The following is a 16,107-nucleotide window of genomic DNA, read 5'->3' as shown; positions in this document are numbered from 1 at the left end:
TAAAGGGACTTTCATCAGTTCTTCCATGGTAGCCTTCTGCAAAATTGTAGTTGCTGTGTATAGCTCAGTTTTCTACTTAAATTACATTGTGTTGCTTATTACTTTAGAAGATGGAAAAATATATTTGTTAAACATCCAGTATCAGACGGGCATAGCAGATGTAACATAACCTTTGTAGTTTGTGCTGGGTAAATGAACAGGACTATCAAATTCTGTATAATAAGATCATTAGGCCTAGTTGACCTGCTTCTTGTTGTTAGAAAAGGGGACATATTTTCTTGAAGTGTAAGGCCAAGATATCGCTATTTTTCCAGGAATGTCCTAATAAGACTTATTTGTACAGGATAACAAATGATCACTTTTCAGTGGAAAATTAACTTCTTTTCCTAATGGTTTTCTTTATTTGTTGAGCATGTATATTGTACCATGATTCAGTAAATGTTATTATTTACAACCTTTCATACATTGTATATAAAGTCCAAAATGAAAAAAAGACCATGTATCATAACATAAATCTTTTTAAAAGTTTTTTTTTTTTTCTTTTCTTTTATAAAGGTCAAATTCAGGGTCAAGGAAGAAGCGAAGACACAGGTAAGAAATTAAGGGTACAAGGCAGTCTTAATACTCATTAAAAGAAAGGTCCAGTCTCCAGTAATAACATGATATAAGGTATATAATCGTACACAATCTGTTTTAATGTTTTAGAAATCATCTCTATGTTTCAGCCTGCTGCCAACCTTGATCTTGTGAAACTGTCAAAATTTACCAAACCATAAGAGAACATCATGTGGGATTTCCAGAATTCCTGTCCCTTTGCTCCTATAACCAGCACACTAATATTCACAGAACACTACAAATACCTTGAGGTCAACTTACAGGCATCCCTAGCAATGTTCTCTACTAGGAGTTTAATCATTAGTCAAACAATGCTTCAAATTGAATTAAATGTTGGAACTATTTATTATTATTATACAGGATTTATATCGCGCCAACAGTTTACGTAGCGATTTACAACTTGAGGGTAGACAGTACAAATACAATACACTTTAATACAGTAGGAATCAGAGGGCCCTGCTCCTTAGAGCTTACAATCTAAGAGGGAAGGTCAAGAGATACAAGAGGTATTAACTGTGGGTGATGTGCTGATTGAGAAGATAAATGTACAGTTGTTAGGTGGGGGCCAGATAGGCTTCTCTGAAGAGATGAGTTTTCAGGGATCGTCTGAAAGTGGATAAAGTAGGAGAAAATCGGACGGCTTGGGGTAGAGCATTCCAGAGGATGGGAGAGGCTCTGGAGAAGTCCTGAAGGCGAGCATGGGATGAGGCAACAAGGAAGTTTGAGAGCAGGAAGTCTTGGGAGGAGCGAAGAGAACGATTAGGTTGGTATTTTGTGACTAGGTTAGAGATGAAGCTTGGGGCCAGGTTGTGCATGGCTTTGTAAGTTATAGTTAGTATCTTGAATTTAATTCGGTGACTGAGTGGCAGCCAATGGAGGGATTGGCAGAGGGGTGTCGCAGACGCTGAGCGGTTTGTGAGGTGGATGAGCCTGGCAGCAGCGTTCATGATGGACTAATCACGCAATTACACAATGTCTTAGTATCTACTGAACAAAACCAAGTGAGGATGTACAGTGAGCCCTTTTACACTTAAGCCATTTCAATCTATGTATGGGCACTTTGGTTGAAGTCGATCCACTGATTGACTTCTGTACAACCACCCTGTCAGGTTTTTCCCACTCACTCGGCGCTGCAGGCTAAAGCTGGCAGTACTGATCTGTGTATCCTGTGGGCGGGGAAGTCTCCCCTCTGTCAGAATACAAAGGCTTAGCAGGGAGGGTTCCCCCATCCACCTCAAATATGTGGATGGCGAATCAAGTCGAACAATAAAAAAATTACTCATCTATGGGCTGCTTTAGACATGTACCTTCTTTGTTCTTCAACATGCATTATGGTACCTGTGCCCATTCATTCTTATCGGTCCTTAACAAGCCTCACATTATGAGAAATGTGCCCAACCTTTTCTTTTAAGTGCATCACAATACACAAAACTTATTTTCACATGTATGTTTTGTGGTATGTTAAACGGTTGTGTATGTTGTTTTCTGGCCTTAAAGTGTATTTCCACTATAAGAAAATGTTATGCAATTCATTGAATACTTGGCCACTCAGGAAGCACCAGAAAAAACATGAGCATGTACTGTATGACTGGCCTGTTTGTTACGTTCCTTATGGCCAGTGACAACAAATAATCTAGAAGCACAACTTGATTTGATCAGCATCATTCACACTTGATGCTGACAAATGCTGACCATACGCAGGGGAATTTTCTAATAACTGCAATCGCTTTCATCCAATGTTTAATCCCAAAAACATTTGAAAAGTTGAAGGAAAACTGCACCAGCATTTTATATAGGTACATGTTTATATTGACATCCATATACCAAGGATGTTAGTAGGATTACTTGATTCAGATGGTTATATTTGCAGTTAACCCTTGTGCATGACCGAGCCGTTTTTTTGTTTTTTGCACACATGTTTAAAAAAATAATTTTAGCCCTGAAGATTGCATAAAACCCCCAAAATATTATATGTATTCTAAAAGCAGAAAGCCTAGAGCAGCTTTTCTCAACCTCTTCAACACAGAAGAACCCTTGAAATAACTTTCCGGTCTCAGGGAACCCCTTCTAAAAATTACTATAACTACAACTCATAATATATTAGTGTAACGGTCAGTGGGAAGAATGCGCCTTACTCTTGTGGTCATTGGGAAGAATTACCCCCTTACAGATAGCTAAAAAGATCAATGATGTCAGTGGGAACTTATGTGAGAGGTAGACATTTCTCACTGCTCAAGGAAACCCTAGCAACCTCTGGAGGAACCCTGGTTGAGAAACCTTGGCCTAGAGCATAAAACGGTGGTAGTTTCAATATTTTAAGAAAATATAGATGTTAAAGCGGGGTTCCGGCCGCGAAAATTTTTTTTTAAAGTCAGCAGCTACAAACAATGTAGATGCTGACTTTAAATAAGTAGACTTGCCTGTCCTGGGTGCCCGCGATGTCAGCCGCCGAGGCCGACCCGTCCCTCGGCTCTCGGGTCCTGGCACTGCCATCCTAACTAAGGGAAACAGACAGTGGAGCCTTGCGGCTTCACTGCCAGTCTCCTACTGCGCACACGCGAGCGGCGCTCTGTGAATGGCCCCGTGGTTTTCTGGGAACACACACAGTTCCCAGAAGGCAACGGGGCCACTCACCGAGGAGCAGGACACGCCGCGGAATAGGAAGAGGCAGATTAGGAAGACTGCCTAGCAACAAGGGTTTCAGGTAAGTAATTTTTTTTTTCACATATTTTTTTTTTATTTTTTGCAGATTTTTGGTGCAATTTTTTTTTTTAGGGTGGCCCTCCACTTTAAACTCAGCGCTGCTCCAATAAACAATAGACCAATATATATTAATAATAATAATAGTAATAAAGTGACTACATCAGTATAATCAATGACATAGTATTAATTAACAATATAAAGTGTTCAGTGCAATTAAAGTGCAATCATATAGAGTCCATCCATATAATCATATGTTGTGTTGAACTTGTGCAAATTATGCAGTCAATGTAGATCTTGATGACACTCCGTGCTCCCCTCCTGGGTCCCCACTCACCAGCAATAATCTTTAAATGCACCTGGTATTAAGTTTGGAATGGTGTCTCCCGTCAATGGCTCGGGCTGATGGATGTGATCAGTATGTGGGTGAAAATATCACCTTACTTCCACCAATATATTAAAGCCATCAGGTATATCCTATATCCAGATATAATTATCACCTTCCCAACTTTCCCGGTGATCAGATATCCATATTAGGCGTGTGGCAATGAAGAGAAAAGGATACATAATGTAATATTGCTTATTTTATTCATAAAAATCCAAAATCATTACACTTACATAAAATTTTTAAAACTGTGCAAAAAAAACTCCACCTTGGTGTGCAAATAAACGTCACTAGGTCTCCTCAGCTTGGCGCGTTTCGCCCCTCCCACCGGGTGTCTTCAGAAGCTAATGGCACCCATGACTAGTTGCCTTATATGTGTTAAGTCCCACCTACACCCGGTAACTCCTACTACTCTCAATAAGTATGCAGTAAAATTTCAATCACTTCCTGTTTCCGCCAGAACCAGAAGTGTTGTTACCGCCATCTTGGTACTCCTATAGACTCAGTCAGAAGGTTTGCCTATTGTATTTGGTGGCTTCCTGTTAGATCTCACTACATCCCACTAAGTCTTGGTACTCATTTGAGACATTACACCCACTGTTGTAACTACCTTATATGTGATCACTTCCTGTGTTCACAGGAAATGTGGATGCCACAATTCTAATACTCAATACCGTCCTTGTGTGTATATTGTACTTAATTACAACATCTACACAACACATTTCCTTTTCAATATACCTGTATTATGTCTATCGGTTATTTTGTATTGTCTACACATATTGTCTAATCTGATGTGAGCGGCAGTATCTGAAAAAACTCCCTAATTGGGACTATGCAATCAATAAATACAGTGTTGTACTCTACATGTCAATCTCCTTGATGATCCCTTATCAAAAATGATTACAAAATATTCCTAATGGCAGCAATTATATTCCAATATAGATTAGCAAGCATATATAGATTGGTCAACATTAAAAATAAATATAAAAATAAAATTAAAATAGAATATTTCAAAGTATATCAAAATGAATAATTACTTATAAAACAACATCTACGTCCACATTTAACCCTTTCAGTGTTGATGACTATAATTGGTATATCCATTGAGTTTCATTTTGTGAAATAGCCTGTTTCAAATTGGTGGCCCTCCAGTGCCTCTCTACTCTATCAATACCACAAAAAAATAATATAGAAGGATCCCTATTGTGGAATCTTCTAAAATGGTTAAAAGGTATGTAACATGTGTGGTGCCACATGTGATGAACTTAGATATTTCATATATCTGTCCAGTGGTTTTAGATTGGAAATGTGTGGTTTTCTTCTTTCCTCCTTTACATGTTCTACATGTCAGGCATTTGCCACATTTAAAAAATCCTACCTGAATTTTTTATGTTACACCATATTAAAGCAAAGGTCTAGGAAATGGGACATTTAATTAAAAATACATTTAAGTTAATATCAGGGCAAACAAACACAATAAATTACCAAAACTTTGGTAAAATATAAAAGATGAGAATGTGCTGAGTAAATAGATACTCAACATGCCAAGGCTTAAAATTGCGTGTGTCCGTAAAATGGCAACAAACTTTGTTACCCTATATTTTTCATAGGCAAAGCTTTAAAATCCCCTACAGGTCCTAAGTTTAGTGTTATGCAGGAGCTCGAATTATTGCTTTCACTCTGGCGTGTGTGGCAATATGTAACGTGTATAGCTATCAACATTTTCGTGCGTAGGCACCCCTGACGCATGTATTGATGTTTGTACGTACATGTATGTGGGGGTGGGGGGGCCTTCTAAAAACATTTTGGGGGGGTTTATTTGCTTGGGTGTAACTTTATTTTTTTCAATTTTTTACATTTTTTTTATCACATAGGGGGCAAAAAATCCTCTATGTGATGATTTTTTTGGTGACAGGTTTTCTTTAACCACTTGACAACTGGGCACTTAAACCCCCTTCCTAACCAGACCAATTTTCAGCTTTTGGTGCTCTCACATTTTGAATGACAATTACTCAGTCATGCAACACTGTATCTATATGAAATTTTTGTCCTTTTTTTTCACACAAATGGAGCTTTCTTTTGGTGGTATTTAATCACCGCTAGGTTCTTTATTTTTTGCGCCGTAAAAGAAAAAAGACCGAAAAATCTGTAAATAAATACATTTTTCTTCATTTCTGTTATAATATTTTGCAAATTAGTAATTTTTCTTCATATATTTTGGCCAAAATTTATACCGCTACATATCTTTGGTAAAATTAACCCAAATCAGTGGATATTATTTGGTCTTTGTGAAAGTTATAGAGTCCAAAAGCTATGGTGCGAATATCTGAAAATTGATCACACCTGAAGTACTGACGGCCTATCTAAATTCTTGAGACCCTAACATTCCAGAAAAGTACAAATACCCCCCAAATGACCCCTTTTTGGAAAGAAGACATTCCAAGGTATTTAGAAAGATGCATGGTGAGTTTTTGGAAGTTGTCATTTTTTCCCACAATTCTTTGCAAAATCAAGGTTTTTTTTTTACTTTTTTTTTTCCCACAAAATTGTCATATTAGCAGGTTATTTCTCACACACAGCATATGCATACCACAAATTACACCCCAAAACACATTCTGCTATTACTCCCGAGTATGGCGATACCACATGTGTGAGACTTTTACACAGCGTGGCCACATACAGAGGCCCAACATGCAGGGGAGCACCTTCAGGCGTTCTGGAGCACCCAGGCCAATTCTGACATTTCTCTCCTACATGTAAAAATCATCATTTATTAGCTAGAAAATTACATAGAACCCCAAAACATTATATATGTTTTTTTAGCAAAGACCCTAGAGAATACAATGGCGGTCGTTGCAACTTTTTATCTCGCACGGTATTTGCGCAGCAATTTTTTTAACGCGTTTTTTTTTGGAAAAAAAACTGTTTTGTGCTTTACAAAAACGCGCCAAACTTTGCTACTCAAAAATCCCCATAGGCGACGCTTTAAAATTTTTTACTGGTTACATGTTTTGAGTTACAGAGGAGGTCTAGGGCCAGAATTATTGCTCTCGCTCTACCGATCGCAGCGATACCTCACATGTGTGGTTTGAACACCGTTTTCATATGTGGGCGGGACTTACGTATGCGTTCGCTTCTGCATGCGAGCACACAGGGACAGGGGCGCTTTAAAATTTTTTTATTTTTTTTTATTGTTCATTTTACTTTATTTATTTTAGTTTGACACTTTTTTCCCAAAAAAAAAATTTTGGACCACTTTTATTCCTATTACAAGGAATATAAACATCCTTGTAATAGGAATATGGCATGACAGGTCCTCTTTACAGTGAGATATGGGGTCAATAAGACCCCACATCTCACCTCTAGGCTGGGAAGCCTGAAATAAAAAAAAAAAAAAAACGATCCTGGCTTCGATCGTAGCGGTGAGTCGGTAGAAGCGCGGGAGGGGGGTACATCCCCTCTCGCCTCCCGTAAGAACGATCAAGCAGTGGAACAGCTGCTATGATCATTCTCATGGTGTAGGGAATCGCCGGCTGAAAAAGCTGATATCTGAATGATGCCTGTAGCTGCAACCATCATTCAGATATCCCTGCACAAAGTCAAGGACGTTGTATGACGGCCGGCGGGCGGGAAGTGGTTAAAACGCTTTTTTTTTTTTAACACAAAGTTGTCCATTTATACAATATTTCTACCACATAACATGTACATACCAAAAATGACACCCCAAAATAGATTCTCCTGCTCCTCCTGAGTACGGCGATACCACATGTGTGAGACTTCCACAGCCTGGCCACATACAGAGGCCGAGTACAGCCGAGCATGGCTCAGCATGGCAGGGTATGGCGGGGTATTGCGGAGTATGGCGGGGTATTGCAGAGTATGGCGGGGTATGGCGGAGTATGGCGGGGTATGGCGGAGGTATGGCGGGGGCATGGCAGAGTATGGCGGGGGCATGGCAGAGTATGGCGGGGGCATTGCAGAGTATGGCGGGGGCATTGCAGAGTATTGTGGGGGCATTGCAGAGTATTGTGGGGGCATTGCAGAGTATTGCACAGCATTGCAGAGTATTGTGGGGGCATTGCAGAGTATTGTGGGGGCATTGCAGAGTATTGTGGGGGCATTGCAGAGTATTGCACAGCATTGCAGAGTATTGCACAGCATTGCAGAGTATTGCACAGCATTGCAGAGTATTGTGGGGGCATTGCAGAGTATTGTGGGGGCATTGCAGAGTATTGTGGGGGCATTGCAGAGTATTGCACAGCATTGCAGAGTATTGTGGGGGCATTGCAGAGTATTGCACAGCATTGCAGAGTATTGTGGGGGTATTGCAGAGTATTGCACAGCATTGCAGAGTATTGTGGGGGCATTGCAGAGTATTGCACAGCATTGCAGAGTATTGTGGGGGCATTGCAGAGTATTGCACAGCATTGCAGAGTATTGTGGGGGCATTGCAGAGTATTGCACAGCATTGCAGAGTATTGTGGGGGTATTGCAGAGTATTGCACAGCATTGCATAGTAGTAGGGATGGCTGAGCATGGATGGATGGCTGGATGTCTCTGTGCAGCGCTGTGGGCACTACACATACAGCCCACAGTGCTGCAGCCATCCATCCATCTCCCTCTCCTCCACAGTGTACCAATCGGTACACAGGAGGGGAGGAGAGGAACCGGCGTCATCAGATGACGCCGGTCTGTTTACATGTGATCGCGCCGTCATTTGACGGCGTGATCACATGGTAAACGGCCGCGATCAGCGGCCATTTACCGGGATCCGTGATGCGCCGGGTCCTCTGGACCCGGCGGTCACGGATGTGTTCGGGTGCGCGCCCCAGGGGGCGCGCGAGAGGGGAATTCTGGGAGGATGTCATAGTACGTCCTCCCGGAGTTATCCAACCGCCCTGCAGCCGTCATTCGGCTATGGGCCGGTTGGTAAGTGGTTAATCACTTCACCCCTTGAAGGATTTACCCACTCCCTGACCATGCCATTTTTTGCGATACGGTACTGTGTTGCTTTAACTGACAATTGCGCGGTTGTGTGATGCTGTACCCAAATAAAATGTATGTCCCTTTTTTCCCACAAATAGAGCTTTCTTTTGGTGGTGTTTGATCTCTGCAGTTTTTATATTTTTCGCTATGAACAAAAAAATATTTTTTACTTTCTGCTTTAAAACATACCTAATAAAAATATTTTAAAAATCTAGGCCAGTATGTATTCTGCTACATATTTTAGGTAAAAAACCCCCACAATAAGCCTATATTGATTGGTTTGCACAATTGTTATAGCATCTACAAAATAGGGGATAGATTTATGGCATTTTTATTTATTTTTATTTTTTTAATAGTAATGGCGGTGATCTGTGATTTTTAGCAGGACTGTGGGATTGTGGCGGACAGTTCGGACACCTAACTGACATTTTTTACACTTTTTTGAGAACCAGTGACATTATTACAGTGATCAGTGCTAGAAATATGCACTGACATTGTGGCACTGTCAGGGAAGGGATTAACATCAGGGGCGATCAAGGGGTTAAATGTGTTTCCTGGGTATGTTTACTAACTGTATGGGGGATGGGCTGCCTGAGACAACACACAGATCCATCTTCCTGCATAGCAGAAAGGCAGGATCTGTGTGTCATCCCCTGACAGAAAGGAGATCTGCCGTGTTTACTTTGGCAGATTTCCACTTTGTCTCTGCGGGGAACTATCGCGGGTGACCAGCGGACATGGAGAAAACCACTGACTGGCTCCCCTCCTGACCAATGGGTGCCGTGCACGAGCCCGATGTACACCCAGGGCGATTCGCGCAGCCGAGCCAACCTGCTACAATATAACTGCGGCGGCTGGTTGGCAAGCCATTAATGAGACACCACGGTTCTATAAGCCCTTACCTGTTCTAATGCAGTGCAGAAAGTGACACGGGGACCTGGAAATGACGTTTTACACATCACCGCCAGGTCAGCAAGAAAAAGGGAAAATGCGCCCGCTCTATTCCCCTCTGCAAAAGAAAAAATGCGCTAGGCACGTTTTCTTGTTATGGAACAGTAAAAAAAAGTATCAAACAAAATGAATGAAAATGAAAAAATAAATATTATCGGTAAAAAAATACCGAAGTAAACAAAAGGAAAAAAATAACTAAGGGGAGAAAGAGAGAAATCAGTTAATTAGGGCTGATTAGGGTTAACCAAAGGTCAATATGAGGTTCAATAGGAATACATTTTAAGGTTTGTTTAAGTGATGTCTTATGAATACATTTAAAGGTTTGTTTAAGTGATGTCCTATGCAGATCTAAGGTCACACCTTTCAATTACATATGACTGTAATAGTAAGTACAATAAAAAGATACATCTAAAAACTTTGTAGGAACGTAAAGTATTTCAAAGAGAGACCTGTAGATTTATGTATCATTTCTGCTTTATCAGTGATTGGTTAATTATGGTATTAATATTATTATTAAAAATATAATTTTCATAACATTATGGAAAACGTCACTCCTGTGGATTATATATAACATAATTAGCAGTACAGATTTAATGACTTTATATTCTTATTTAATAAATAATAAGATAGACAGTTTGTATAGTTCCTCTTGTTTCTTTGTATGGTCTATGCATCGTTGAGCTAATAGGTTTTACACTTGTATGTGTAGCTGTTCATTTTATGATGCCAAGGTCATTGCCTGCAGTTTTCAGCACTTACTAAAGAACCATACAGGGAAGAAAAGGCAGCACAAATATAACGGTTAAACAATGGTCTTAAGAGAAATGGGTGGGAGCAATTGACAGAGGAGCTGATAACAAGTATAACAGAAAATTACCTCTAATTGGAAAATAGGGCACCTGCAAAGAAGAACAAAATAGCACTATTCATTTGAAGATTGGACTAAGAAAGAAAATACGCTCTTAACTGCTTAGCTATTTTGCTGTCAAGTGCTTTCTTCTTCTGTGCTGTAAACTGAGATTAGACAGTAGCTGTAACTGACAATAGACTAAAAAATGAAATGTGTTCATTTTAATTTCGGAAAACTGATGAAAACATTCTACACCAGTAGTTTGCAAGAACAACATAAATAAATTATAACCATCAATACATATAGCTGGAAACGTAGGGGTTCCCCACCACCTGTACAACATAGGTTTATCATGGAACTGTAGTATACGGTGGCATAGTACCTTAGTTCTAAAATTAAAATGTAACTATTTTAGGATTGTTCAGTAAGGAAGAACATTATCCAATGGTACTGTGCAAAATCAATAAGCCTATTGCATGTCCCTCTGAATTTTTGTTGAATTTTATGACAGCTTTGGAAAGCTTGTGACTTGTATGCTTTAGAATGTCAAATCTCTTTCTTTATAAGACGTTATAGTGCACAAGGCACCAAAACCAACTGGTGGTACTAATCCAGTCTTTGCACATGCGCGGGAAATCTATGCAGATGGTCGGAGGAAACCCATGTGTGCAGACGTGCTGCAGGGCTTGATGGGGGAAGAACATAATTCTTGCCTAGGCGAGAAATGAGGAAGTGCTGAAATCTAATATGATTTAAGTTCCTTTCCTATTGATATGTTTAATTTTAAATTGAAGCCTAAGTGCAGCTGAAATCAAAAACTGAAAAATCAGCACAAGGGACATAACTTACAGTCAGTAGGATGTGTCCCTTTTGCTGACACCTCTTCTTTCAGTTGAAATTCTCCTCCATCCATGCCCTCCTCATCCCCACTGCCTTGACGTTTTGGTGTGGTGGGGATTAACAGAACCAACAGTCTATCACAGGCTCTCATCAAGACAGCCTGCTTGTGTCTGCCATTTTTGCCCAGTTCTGCCATTTGTAGAAACCATACTACAGCTTTAATGAATAAACCAATTGTCCGCCCCTCTATTCAGAGAAGCTTAAGTATGGCTTCTATGAATGGTGGAGTTAGGCAAAGAACATGCATAGTTGAGCTCTCTTGAGTACATCTTGTGACGGCCTATGACAGCCTGTTCGTTCTATTATCCCTGCTGCACCAGAAGATTATGACAGCATGGTTGATGGGGGGAAAAGATGGGGGCATTTCAACTAACAAAAAAGGCATCAGCACAAGGGACACATCCTACAGACTGTAAGTTATGCCCCTTGTGTTGTTTTACTTTGGCTGTACTTAGGCTTTAATGTTATTTATGATCAGCACCTTACTGTGATAGAAGCTCTGTCCATAGGGGCTCACACAGACAGCACTGAACCTAATGCAAGATTTCAATGTTTATCTAGCAGAATCTGCTGATGTGTTATTTCTTAGTTTATGGCTTGTACACTTCGAGGCTGATTTGATAAAAGAAATAATTTTCACCCTGTCTATGTTCAGTTAAATACCCAATGACAATTCAAATATTCAGGGTAACTTAAACAATGGAATTTTCCCTAGTACACTCTGCATTTTAGATGAACATAGGCTATCTGGTCTGGTAAATAGCCTTTTTTTGGCATGTACAGTGCCTTGAAAAAGTATTCACACCCCTTGAAACTTTCCACATTTTGTCATGTTACAACCAAAAACATAAATATGTTTTTTTGGGATTTTATGTGATAGACCAACACAAAGTGGCACATAATTGTGAAGTGGAAGGAAAATGACAAATGGTTTTCAAAATTTTCTACAAATAAATATGTGAAAAGTGTGGCATGCTTTTGTATTCAGCCCCCCTGAGTCAATACTTTGTAGAACCGCTTTTCGCTGCAATTACAGCTGCAATTCTTTTTGGGGATGTCTCTACCAACTTTGCACATCTAGAGAGTGCCCATTCTTCCTTGCAAAATTGCTCAAGCTTGTTCGATTGCATGGAGAGCATCTGTGAGCAGCAGGTCTTGCCACAGATTCTCAATTGGACTTAGGTCTGGACTTTGACAGGTCCACTCTTATAACACACGAATATGCTTTGATAAACCATTCCATTGTAACTCTGGCTGTATGTTTAGGGTTGTTGTCCTGCTGGAAGGTGAACCTCTGCTCCAGTTTCAAGTCTTTTTCAGACTCTAACAAGTTTTCTTCTCAGAACGCACTGTATTTGGCTCCATCCACCTTCCCATCAACTCTGACCAGCTTCCCTGTCTCTGCTGAAGAAAAGCATCCCCACAACATGATGCTACCATGATAATGTTTCATGGTGGGAATGATGTGTTCAGGGTTATGTGCAGTGTTAGTTTTCTGCCACACATAGCGTTTTGCTTTTAGGCAAAACAGTTAAATGTTGGTCTTATCTGACCAGAGCACCTTCTTCCGCATGTTTGCTGTGTCCCCCACATGGCTTCCCGCAAACAGCAAACGGGACTTCTTATGGCTTTCTTTCAACAATGGCTTTCTTCTTGCCACTCTTCCATAAAGGCCAAATTTGTGGAGTGCACGACTAATAGTTGTCTTGTGGACAGATTCTACCACCTGAGCTGTGGATCTCTGCAGCTCACCCAGAGTTACCATGGGCCTTTTTGGCTGCTTCTCTGATTAATGCTCTCTTTGCCCAGCCTGTCAGTTTAGGTGGACGGCTATGTCTTGGTAGGTTTTCAGTTGTGCCATACTCTTTCCATTTTCGGATGCTATATTGAACAGTGCTCCGCGAGATGTTCAAAGCTTGGGATATTTTTTATAACCTAACCCTGCTTTAAACTTCTCCACAACTTTATCCCTGACCTGTCTGGTGTGTTCCTTAGCCTTCATGATGCTGTTTGTTCACTAAGGTTCTCTAACAAACCTCGGAGGGCTTCACAGAACAGTTGTATTTATACTGAGATTAGATTACACACAGGTGGACTATATTTACTAATTAGAGTTGAAAATGTTTTTATTGGTATAAAGGAACACAAGAAAATAATACAGTTGACACAAAATATGACATTTTAAAAGAACAATCAGCAAGCAAAATGGCTATCGCCCACAGCAGGGCTGATTGTTATTAAATAGAGAATTATAAAAACAGATTATGTCAAACATCAGAAGGGTAAAGTGAAAAAGGAGAAGATAAATGGGGAGAAGGAAAAACAAAAGAAAGGGAGGAGGGAGGGAGATAGTAGTAAAGACTAGGGGAGGGGTGGAGAGGTTCTGCTGGCTGGAAACAGGGAGGAAGGACTCTAGGTCATCGAATGTAAAAATAATTCAGGGATTAGAGGGCATTCAAATTTATGGAAGGAGCTGGAGACGGGGTGACAGGGAGCAATGTAACCAGCGTGTCTGAGGAGGAGAAGCGTCGCCAGACCGACCATAGTATTGTGAATTTCTCGTAGGTATCATTGTCTAGCGCCAGCATGTCCTCTATACGCATAATATCATTCATAGTGGAGGTCCAGAGAGCTAACGAGGGAATAGTCGTTGTCTTCCAAAAAAGGGGTATGAGTTGTCGAGCCGCAGTCAGGAAGAAACGTAGGAGATTGCGTTTTTGAGAGGCTATCAATCCAGGCAGGATAGAGAGAAGGGCTATTTCAGGGGTCAATTGCAAAGGATCATCATAAATTTTTTCATAAACCTGGGATACCTGTTTCCAGAAGGGTCGGATCCGATCACACTCCCACCAGACATGAAGGTACGATCCTGTTGCAGGAGAACATCGCCAACAGGTAGGTGAAGTGGAAGGAAATATTTTCTGTAGAGTGGCGGGGTCCCTATACCACCTTGCCATAACCTTAAAATTCTTCTCTTGTGAATAACAAGAGATTAAAGACTTATGTGCAAAATGGAACGCGGTTTGCCAATCCGCACTGGAGATGGTCTTTCCCAGGTCTGCCAACCACATTCTAGTATAAGTGGGTAAGTCATTCTGTGTAAGAGCTTGAATCAGTCTGTAAATAAGTGAGAGCAAGTGTCTAGGTAGTTCTTGAAGAGAGCTTAGTTGTTCGAAGTCAGTCAGGGGGCGATGGATCTATTTACTAATTAGGTGACTTCTGAAGGCAATTGGTTCCACTAGATTTTAGTTGGGGGTATCAGAGTAAAGCTGAATACAAATGCACACCACACTTTTCATATATTTATTTGTAAAAAAAATTGAAAACCATTTATTATTATCCTTTCGCTTAACAATTATGTGCCACTTTGCGTTGGTCTATCACATAAAATCCCAATAAAATACATGTACGTTTTAGGTTGTAACATGACAAAATGTGGAGAATTTCAAGGGGTGTAAATACTTTTTTCAAGGCACTGTACATTATGTTTTGTGCATCAGAACCCCTATGTGGGGTTGGTAGGAAGAAAGAAGATAAGTTACATACGTTATACATACATTTCATAACCAGTTCAGAAGTTTTCTGATTCGGACTAACAAAATTAATTGTTTTCTTCCTGGGCAGATCAAGAAGCCCCAAGAACAAAAAGAAGGAAAAAACTAAAGACAGGAAGAGGTATGTACAGTTGTGTCTGATATTTTGGTGTCAACTAAAGTTCATCATAAAAATTCTAATTTGAGCAGATGTTAAATCATGTTAAAAAAGAAAAAAATTGCGCATAGAGAACAAAATAAGCAGCCAACACATCACTAGACATACAGTGCAAAATGGAAATAAAAGACAAAAGTGTGGCGCTAAGTGAGCAAGTGAATAACAGATGAACCTGATAAGGTACAATAGGCAGTGCAAAACTGAATGTGAATAAAACCAAAACATAAAAGTCCTAAGTGAATAATAAACATCTATAGAAAGTCGAATAGAGTTCAGAATAAAATGAAAAGGTCTTTCTTGGATAATCACGTACCGTATAGCACGTGGGTCAAACAGGCACTCTTGCGGGAATGACCTCAAAAAGGAACTCCCACCACTGGAAAAACGGTAAGGGGGGTTCCACCCAATGTTGAATGAAGACTGTCAGGTATCCATGATGCGATGAATCACATCAAATGGTGTGCATGAAAAACAAATGATCCGCACATAGTGTGATACTGTTTGATGTTTGAAAATATGGATGTTATACTCAGCGCTGCTCCAATAAACAATGAAACAATGTATAATAAAGTGCCTACATCAGTATAATCAATAACATAATATTAACTAACAATGTAAAGTGCTCAGTGCAATTATTGTGCAAAACAAATAAAGTGCAATCATATAAAGTCCATCCATATAATCATATGGTGTGTTAAACTTGTGCAGATTATGCAGTTGGTGTAGGTAATATTTTCACCCACATACTGATACCATCCAGCAGCCCTAGCCATTGATGGGAGACGCCATTCCAAACTTAATACCAGGCGCATTTAAAGATTATTGCTGGTGAGTGGGGACCCAGGAGGGGAGCACGGAGTGTCACCAAGATCTACACCAACTGCATAATTTGCACAAGTTCAACACACCATATGATTATATGGATGGACTTTATATGATTGCACTTTATTTGTTTTGCACAATAATTGCACTGAGCACTTTACATTGTTAGTTAATAATATGTTATTGA

The 16,107-nt window shown here is 40.1% G+C and overlaps 1 protein-coding gene across 1 annotated transcript in view; it reads left to right on the top strand.

The window, feature by feature from the left end:
• SRRM3 (serine/arginine repetitive matrix 3) overlaps positions 1–16,107 on the top strand; it is a 643,608-nt gene that overhangs the window by 557,075 nt on the left and 70,426 nt on the right. Inside the window, exons 8-9 of the mRNA XM_073615202.1 lie at positions 556–591; positions 15,012–15,062. Coding sequence (XP_073471303.1) covers positions 556–591; positions 15,012–15,062 — 87 coding nt within the window. The remainder of the gene's footprint in view (positions 1–555; positions 592–15,011; positions 15,063–16,107) is intronic.

Source organism: Aquarana catesbeiana, linkage group LG02 (assembly GCF_042186555.1).
Source record: "Aquarana catesbeiana isolate 2022-GZ linkage group LG02, ASM4218655v1, whole genome shotgun sequence".
Classification (NCBI taxonomy): domain Eukaryota; kingdom Metazoa; phylum Chordata; class Amphibia; order Anura; family Ranidae; genus Aquarana; species Aquarana catesbeiana.
This window is presented reverse-complemented; position numbering and strand designations above follow the sequence as displayed.